Genomic DNA, 10,271 nt, shown 5'->3' on the forward strand with positions numbered 1-10,271 from the left:
AGAGAGAGAGAGAGAGAGAGAGAGAGAGAGAGAGAGAGAGAGAGAGAGTTACCTTCCAATGAGTGAGAACTCGCCCACGACGCCCAGGCGCCGCATGGCGCTCAGGAGCCCGCGCACCGTCATGCCCTCGCAGAAGCAGACCACAACCCTAGCCTTGGGAAGCCGCTCCCGGAGCTTGCGCAGGAGCCGGTCAAAGCTCTTCTCGCCCGCATTGCTGTAGATTTTGTCCGAATGCGCGATGCAGAGGCCTTCCTGGGCAGCCAACTCTTTGAAAGCATCCATTCCACTCTCGCCGTAATTCCCTGTCCAGAAACAATCACCAGATGTTCAAGATTACCATGTCAGTCACAGGCCGCACAAACTGGAAGGAGAGCCTGCTAGTCTCTGGGAGTGGAGAGGACCCACTTGCCAAATAACTTGTAAGCATAACTTGGACTGGGGGAGATCTGGGTGCAGAAGAGAGTAACCAGATGCAACCAATCAACTCTGGGAAAGTCAACAGAAATTATGTGAGTTGGGGCATCCACAGTGGTACTAGTTTTGTGAAAGGAAAGATTGCTGCCCTATTTTACAGCCATGATTAATAATGTCTGTCCTGAATTTTAACCACTTGGGAGAGATGTGAGCATTGGACTTTAAAGGTCAACTGGCTTCATCTGGCTCCAGGTCAAGACTCACACTCAGATTGATACAAAGCCCATCAACATTTCCATGACAATTGCGAAGTATGTAGAACTCCAAGCCAGAGATAAACAAACCAGAGTCAGGGCTTAGTCAAGACCCACCATCTTGTCATGAAGTTATGGGATGGGAGGTTTGTGTCTTATTTTGTGATTTTATACCATTCACACAGTAAACTTTAAATACGAAGAATGTTCACATAATTGATGAGATCTTAAATAAATTACATTTCACCATCTCTCCATCTCTCTATTCATTGATGACTATTCGCTATGTCACCACCTGCTTCCCAAGTTTGAGGACGTTGTGGGTTATGTAGGCAATGCCATTTCCTTGCTGTTACTCAAACTCATCCTTTCATTAATATATCCTATATAACCCACCTGCTTCATGGTCACACTTCTGATCTGGTTATGATAGATGCTTCTATTATCTCTGATGGTGTGTGTTAAACGCCCATGATCTTATTTCCTCTTTATCATGCAAGCTCATATATTCCATGTCTACAACAGCATCTCCTCAACTTCATAAAAATTCATTAACCTCCCTACTTTTCATTCCACCCTGCCTTTCAGCTTCAGGTTAATAGCCTATCTTCTTAATCAGTATCCTGCAAATTCCTTAACTCACTTATGTTTTTCTGATAAAACCCTGATGTTAAACTAAACTACTATTTCTTGTCCACACCACACATTATGACATGAACTGACAGCTCTAATGAGGTGATTTGTTTAAAATTATGAGTACATGCAACAAAGGGATACCCAAAAGTATAAGGAAATTATATTACACATTTATAAACCTGAAAATAGGTTCCTTAAGTCCTCAACACAACTGTTTCATCCGGCCCTTCTCCAATCTCCAAACCATTGACTGTACCTCTACCTACCCACTGAGGCTATTTCATGTTTCATTAAAAACAAAGAGTCAGTCAAAACTTAATCCAGCTGCCCACTGCACATCTATGAATCTCTCTTCGTTGCTGATTCTGAGGTGTTCCCTTCCGTTGGAGGTTTTAGGTGCTTAAGAACAGAGGCAACCTCTGTTCAAGCTCAACAGTTCCTGTCATGTCTTGTCTATTCTAGCATTTTCTCCTATGATTCATCTCTCTCCTGGACAACCAATTCCTTTCTCCTAATGGTGTCAACTAAGACAAGATAGTTCTCTGACTGCCCCATTTAAATTACTGTTTCCTCTACTACTATGGCTCTCAGAAGATACTTAGCTCAAAAGTTTGCTTCTTAATCTCCAATTCTCTCCTTTTTTATTTTTTAATTGAATTTTTGTATTTTTTATTGGGATGTAAAAATTTGCATACATTTAATGTATAAGCTTGATGAATTTGGAGATATATATCCACCATCTCAAAACTGTCTCTTGTCAAAATCTTATTACTGGAGTTACTGATAGCTCCCTATTGCCACACCGCGAGGGCTGTTTTGTCTTCATTTTCATCAGCAACTTGCTGTATTGAGCCTTTAGGGCCACATCCTCCTCAAAACACTTTATAGTCCTGGCTCCTGAGACACAGCACTCTCCAGTTTCCTCACTATTCACTGGCCATTCCTTGGCGAATATGCTTGATTTCCCTTCTCTGCTCACCCTCTAACTAGGATACCCAACACTGAGTATGCTAGTCCATGCTAGGACTCAATCATGGGGAACTTCCTTTCTTCATTCATTCTCCCACCACAGATATTCCTATTCAGCAGTATCCTTTGAAGTACCATGTAAATATCACTGTTGAGTCTTATATCTAGATCCTCCTGCTGAAATGTCCTTTAGTAAAAGACTAATATATTCATTTGCTTACCTGATGTGCCCATTTGTGGCTATCTAAAACTTACTCAGGATAATTAATTTTCCTTCTCTACTTTGCAAATATGCTTCTTTCAGATACATCCTATATGCAATTAGTGCCTTTCCCCATCAAGTTTCTTGACAAAGTTTAGGAACTATTTTAATTTATATTTTGCTCATATTCCAGGTCCATTTCTGTGGACCTTGTCTTCAGAACATTGCTAATCCATTCTCTTTGCTCTGTTTCAATCTCTACTATCCTAAACCATGTTTTGGGTTCTGTCCCCTAAAGGAAGACCCTGAAACGAAGATTCTTGTTCAGGCAATTGATTGAGGACAAGGGGCAGAAACACAAGAGAAGCAGAAAATGATAGGATGCAAGAGCTAGGCAGGAAGACTGACTGCAGGTTGATCCCAGAGGGAATGATAGAGCATCTTATACCATAGGCTCAGCCTCATCTTTGAGCAAGGGAACTCTCTTGTTGATGTAATATGATGACATCACTATATGATGATGCCATATAATGACTACTAAATATGAAATGAATGTACTAAGTGGATAAAGGGAATCAGGGCTGACTACCAACAGCATCTTCTACACCATGTCTCTATCAGCTCTTACCTAGGTGACTGCCTTAGCTTCCTGATTAGATTCATATTCCTGTTCCCAACAGTTCGTTTCATACCTACTGTTTTGTTAAGGTTTGAATTGCACTGTTTTGCTCCTTTATAGAAAGCTCTGATTGTTTCCCTACATTCTAGGAATGAAACTAAACCTTTACCTGGACTATCAGGCTATCCATAGGCTATGCCTTCCGTCTTACCCAAGCATCTGTCTTCCCGTTTTTCCTCCCTCCTCTAACACCACGGCCATCTTTCTCTTCCTGGAGCACTCCAAACTCATCCATTCTTTCTAGTTGTTTCCATCACTGAAAAGATGTTTTACCAGATGTTCCTGACAATCATATCTCAATATTAATTCAACTTTGTCTGGACAGCTCTCTAATCATCTCAAATTACCTTGTCAGTAAATCTTGATCATGGCCACTACTTTAATATTAACACCTGCATCTGATATTTTGGGCTATTTTTTAATCTCCTTAGAACATAAGTTCCATCTGAATATCTCTATATGACCTGTTCAGTGATGTTTGTTTAGTACTTAGGGTGATTCTTTATACTTAACTGTACTACTGTGAATTTTACTAAAGAGCATTTGTTATAACAAGCCAATTGAGAAATGTACAGAGATATAATCAAGTAATTTAAAATAAACCATAAGTGGGTAATACATGTACAAAAATCACTGAATCCTATTAACTGTCAAGACAGTTCAATTAAAATACTACAAATTTTCACCTATGAGACCAAAATTTCATTAATAATATTCAGTATTATTAGCAAGGCTAACATGTGTTCAATGTAGATGAATGTGATTAAAAGTTTTGTTGGAAAACTCAACAGAATTTTTTTTTAAATTAAGGTGTCAGGTAATTACATCAATTATTTAGTCAAACAAATGGAAAATATTTTCATCTGGAAAGAATTTATGACTTTAATTTTAACATCATATAAAAGCTTCACGAACATTGTAATACAACCTAATAAAATACCCTGTATGTTTGAAGAGAGCTTTCTTGTGTCCTTTTACCTAAGAGTTCATGATCAAATTATGTGTTAGCCTCCCAACCACTGATATGTCCTGATTCAGTCTAGAGAAGTCCTAACAGAAGCATTAACACATCACAAAGCCCTCAGCTCCCTGGACTGTGGAACATGTCACAGCAAGACGAGAGCCACTGACTGATAAGAAGGAAGAAAGCAAGGGAATGCCTTACTCATCTTCAGCAGAGAGCACAAGGAAGGAAGTCAGAGGCTGCTTTCTCTCAATAAGTGCAGCTTCAGGAATCTACAAGGCAGATGGACACTGTGAGCACAGGCAGCAAAGTCACTGTCTGTCAGAAGAGAGTACTTCAAGGGGGATAACTACAGCTGAAGTGCCAACCCTGGCCTTCAATCACAAAAATGATTTTCTTCTATTTCTTTTTTATCGAATTATTACACATTTCATACAAACAAATCTTAATCATCTCCATGCCCCCTCCCTCTTCCATACCCCTCCATAGCCCCCCACCAGATTTCATGCACTCTGTCATATATGTTAAAGCCTATCAAGTCATTTTATTACTTTGTCAGAACACAGGGAGACTGAAAGAGCAATAATGTTCTTTATAGGCAAATGAGAATATCCTCATGTTTTAACTCTGTAGATGCCATAGACACACTTAGTTCAAACCCCTCGATTTACAAAGTGACTGAAAGCATTTGTCAGGTGAAATGTTTCACCAATGGGCATAAGGCTGGCCAACTGTAGAACCAAACAGTTGTTAACCTGCCCTGACCCTGACTCCTGGGTGCTTTATTACTGCTCTTAATATCAAAAAGCAATTAAATTTGTATGATTTTATAATTCAAAATGAGATCTATATAGGTAAATTCATTCCAAAGAGAGCTGTTCAATTTTTATATTCATATGATTTTGTTTGGGCCACAATTCTTGTTTTGTTGTGTGTTTTTTTGTTGAGGCAGGCTCTCACTATGTAGACCAGGCTGACCTCAGTATCACAGAGATCTGCCTGCTTCTGCCTCCTGGGTGCTGGGATTAAAGGCATGTACCACCACACCTGGCATAATTCTTCATCATACAAATGGGTGAAGGACTGATGGTTATAGACTGGAACATGTTTCTTTCAATTGCCAATTTCTCTCATGATGTCTAAATGTCTCCAAACTTGCATATAAATTTCCATAGGAGGAACAGGAAATTTTTTGTTTTAAAACTTTTTATAGTTTAAAGTTGCATTCATAAACCTTATCTCTTTGAACTCTCAAGAATCCAGTTGTTCCCATTATTCTGATGGGACCAGATGCAAAGAGCATGAAAAAGGGAAGGAAAGCCACCTCTTTTGGAACTTAGGATTGTGTTACTTTCAGTTATAAGCAACAGCACTAATGGCACAAGGAGGGTCAGTACAAGCATCTAGTACAGAGGCCAATGGCTTAAGGAATCAGGAAAAGGGCATGAAGTACCCACTACTTGCGTTGAGTCTTAAAATATGAGCATAGTTTCCATAAACAGAAAGAAAACTAGGTGACTTGTGTTCTTGAGCTGTCCACCAGACCATGAGCTATGCCAGACTAAAAATAATACACTTAGCTAGGGAGCCTGGCCTCTGTTCTCCTCACGCCTCCATCCTGCCCCTCAGGCTGCCTCTTGCCTGATTATTTCCATACCTCTCTGGATCTAGTGTTTTCCGACATGAAGAAAAGTTGCAAATATATGAAAATGATTTATAATAAAATACTTAAGAAATAAACCAAAATGGCTGTGCTGGATAGCTTTAGTTTTAGTTGTCAACTTGACACACCTGGGTAGAGGGAGCGTCAATTGTGAATTGCCTCCATTGGACTGGCCTGTGGCCATGTCTCTGGGGTATCTTCTTGATATAGTGAGTGATATGGGAGGGCCCAGCCCACTATGGGTGGTGCCACCCCTGGGCAGGTGGGCCTATGTTATATAAGAAAATAGACTGAGCACGAACTAGGGGAGCAGGCCAGTAAGCATGGTTCCTTCATGGCTTGTGCCTCCTGCTCCAAGTTCTTTCCATGGGTTCCCTCATGATGAACTGTGACTTAGGAGATGTAAGATAAAATAAACCCTTTCCTCTCCAAGTTGGTATTGGTCAATGGAGAAACAAACTAGAACAATGGCCATGTAATTATAAACACTTTGGGCTGTTAGTTACATATTTTCATTATATTAGCAAGTATTTTATTGAGCTTTTTACATTAAAAGTCCTTGTGCTTTTTACTTTAACAGGTGTCAAGAAATATCAGAAACTTTTCCTTCAATCTGCTGAATATTTGCTGTGTCTAGTCTCAGGCTCAACAGCTGGGCACTCATTTATTGATCACAGCACCCACATAAGCTGCAGGCCTCTTATCAGGGCTAACTTAGAAGCTCAAACAGATTAGGTAATTTTCCCAGGGTGACCCATTGGTGCATCTAGGCTTTAACATCTGAGAATTTCTTGCTCATAACTAACATATTATATCGTCCCCTACATAAACTTATAATTGACTATAGAAGCAAAGCACATGTGCACAAAATATTTCAGCATTGAGCTGAGTATTCTCCATAGACATGAAAAATATCAAAAGTAGGAATGATCTGCCCCTTGAGCGTGAGTTAGGAGGTAGGATTCAGGGTGAATGGGAAGCCACACAAGGTATTTCTAGAAACAATGAGAAGTCCCTCTGGAGCAGAAGGTTGATGATTGCACTCTGACAATCTCTAGCGAGGCATCTGGTATATGATTTCAGCATAAAAATGTGCTATATATTGCTACAACAGAACAGATTTTATAACAGACTTTATTCTTGTTACAATGTTGCCTAAAACCTAGAGAGTGAGAGAGAGGGAAGAGGTGGCCGATAAAACTGAAAATTTAACGGCTGAACATTTTAATTTCTGACAAAATTATTTACAGAGTAAATCAGGACATGCCATAAAACCAGGCATCTAGACAGCTGATATCAATATTTATGAGAGGACATAGGACTCACTCAGAAATCCACATTATTGAATGGCAACAAAGTATTTTAAGGCAATATATTAGAACAGTATTGTCTATACAATAGCAATATTAGGCAAGGTACCAAACATGGGCATAAAAATTGGAACTATGCCAAGAAAGAATAAAAGCAGTGGCTACAATCCTGGATTTCCTAAGATACAATTTTAAAGCAGTCAGATAGGATAATATTCTGTGTCACTATTCATGTTACCTTGCACAGACAAGATTGTCCATTTCTACTTCTTTAAAATACTTTTGTAATTATTCAAGTGCTCTTACTATTGAAATGCTATTTGGAGCTGGATAGATGGCTCAGGGGTGAAAGTGCTTGCTTTGTACATGTGAGGACTGGCATTTGGATCCCCAGAACCCATGTAAATGTGAGGTGGATGTGGCAGAACACCTGTAATTCCAGCCTTGAGGGTGGAGACGGGATCTCCAGAGCTAGCTGGGCAGTGAGACTAATCATATGGGCAAGCTCTGGATTTGATTTAGAGACCCTGCCTCAATGAATAAGATGCAAGAGTGTTGGAGGATGATTCCTGTAATCAACTTCAGGCTTCCACTTGCATGTACATATACACACACACACACACACTCACATACACACACACACACGTCCTCACACATACACAAACATGCATACATACACAAACACACACTACACACATGAAAAATGGAAATTTTAGCTTTTTTCACTGTATTTCTAAATTATTTCTAAAACGTATCATTGTTGCTCAATAAAAGTAGTTTGTTTTAAATTAATTACTTTATTAAAATAAAATGCTGCCATGTCATCTTAAACCTTGGTCAAACAACCATATTCATCATTGCTCGGCTACATATTTATAAGTCAGTTATGCAAGGAAAACAAAAACATTTCTTAAGAAAGAATGCTTTCACTTTGAAAGTACCACCAATCATGTCACAGACACCCTTAGGCCCTCCTTACTTCATGCGGTCATAGGACTTACCTGACAGTGCCTTCCTTTCTGATCTTGTCCCTACATGCAGTCTTAAACCAGTTCCTATCATCGGCTACTTCCTGATACAACTGATTCAGTTCAATGATATCCCACTTTAAATGAATTCTGAGAAAGAATTGATTTCACAATGATTTTTTAAAAAATTCCACTGATCAACATCCATCACTACTGGGAATTTCTTCCTCTTTACCTAAGTTCCTTATAATAAAAGTCCAGATTCATCTCCTCTCCCTTCTCAGTGGAAATAGATATCAGCTGTTTTGAATTCTTTTAGGGAGAGATGTGGGGGCACAGGTCACTGGAAGTCACCATTCAGCATTGTCATCTCCCAGCAAAAAAATCACCTCTGTTCTGTTACTTCAACCTTTCCCAGCCACCTTTGGTTTTGTTTAGTTCCCTAGAAAATGTGATAGTTCCCTTGCCTGGATCCAAACATCTGCTGAGTAGTCCAACTCAGCATCTTGGGTCTGGTCATCAGTGAGTGAGTCATCACTTGCCTCAGGACCTCCAGACGGCACCATGTAAGGAAACTGATGTTCAGAGTCAATGAAGGGAACACAGTCCCAGAGAACAAAGCTTTTCCAGCAATTTCCAAGACCCTATTTTGAAAGGTACAGGTAAAATGCCAGGAAACCTCATCACTATGTGGCTGTTTTCTTTACGGAAGAGGACTGAGAACAAGTGATTCTTGTTCTTGTGCCTCGCCTCTTTGTGTTCTCATTATGCCTTGCAGCTGAGTGGTTAACTGATGAGTCCGAAGGCAGAAGAATCTGTTCCAATCCTGGATGCTGGGTACAGAATTGGATAACTTTGAGAAATTTTCCTCTGAAAGCCTTGTTTGCCTCTTGTGTACAATGGAGATCATAATGCATCTCAAGGCCTCCTGAAACATATTGAAAAGTGTGTGATAATGAATGTAATTTTTCTAGAATATAAAAAATGCATGGCTTACTTTCTATGCCTCTCTAAAGCTTTAGAATCTAAACATGATATGGCGGTAACATTGACCTGAGAGATTTAAAATCCTTTATTTCCATGTTCCTATTTATAAAACCCAGGCTTGTGATTGTCTCTAACTGCAGGGCTTGATTCTGCACCCATGGTCCCATGTGTCAGATTGTCACTTGATGTTTTTCCTGCCACATTTGAGCAAGCAAGTCCTTGTGGTTTCATTTGGGGCTTTGAGCACTTCCGGTTTACAAATGCATTCAAACTCTCTGTCCACAATGAATCTGTCACTGATTCTTCTGAGTTACAGCTATCACTGTGTTTCATTGTATGCATGGTAGAGTTTAACACAATGGTCAAGTGTGTTGACTCTTCTAACTTGAGTTCATTATGAAATAGAGAAAGAAGTTAAGAAAAGGCAAATGTAGGAGGGATAAAAATGCAAAAGGAATCACCATTCTTGAAAAAAATAAAATTAAATAAAAAGCATGTTTGCAAGTTTCCATGTGGAACAAACAGGTGTTCAGAGGCAGCCTTCATCCTACCTGTCTACTTTCCCTACTGTATGGTGTCCATGAACAGTCAAAAGCAGGAAGGTTCTATCCAGCAACAGGCTCTAGAAAAGCACCCAAAAAGACACATATGCCACACATGCATATTTTTAAATAATATTCAACATTGGCAAGAGTTAATGTCATGGTAACATAAACTATGTCTATTTGGGGTACAAACTTTGTGATGTCAATAAATCATTGAAATTATGTTAGATCAGGCTGGAGAGATGGCTCAGTGGTTAAGAGCACTGACTCCTCTTATAGAGGACCCAGGTTTGATTCTCAGCACCCACATGGCAGTGAACAACCATCCATAACTCCAGTTCCAGGGGAATTTAATGCCATCTGACCTCCCTGGCATTGCATGACATGGATGCACTTATATACATGCAGGCAATACACTCATACACATAAAATAAAAATAAATAAATTTAAAAATTTTTTTAAAAGAAATTGCTAGATCATGTTGATATTCTTTGATTCAGAAAATGACTTCATTTTCCATCAAGCTTTGGTTACTAAAATCTTTATCACAGCACATGGTTGGAAGTTATAATAGACAAAAGCAATAAAAAAAATAACATCCAACAATAGGAAATTGGTTCAATAATAGTATACTTACAAAAAATGCAAACATACTCTAGGGTAAAGCAGAATTGTACTCA

At 39.2% G+C, this 10,271-nt stretch overlaps 1 protein-coding gene across 1 annotated transcript in view; it reads right to left on the reverse strand.

Annotated features, from left to right (window-relative positions):
- Grm1 (glutamate metabotropic receptor 1) overlaps positions 1-10,271 on the reverse strand; it is a 398,699-nt gene that overhangs the window by 278,775 nt on the left and 109,653 nt on the right. Inside the window, exon 2 of the mRNA XM_008836709.1 lies at positions 53-302. Coding sequence (XP_008834931.1) covers positions 53-302 — 250 coding nt within the window. The remainder of the gene's footprint in view (positions 1-52; positions 303-10,271) is intronic.

Source organism: Nannospalax galili, unplaced genomic scaffold (assembly GCF_000622305.1).
Source record: "Nannospalax galili isolate Female #2095 unplaced genomic scaffold, S.galili_v1.0 scaffold377, whole genome shotgun sequence".
In the NCBI taxonomy this organism is placed as follows: domain Eukaryota; kingdom Metazoa; phylum Chordata; class Mammalia; order Rodentia; family Spalacidae; genus Nannospalax; species Nannospalax galili.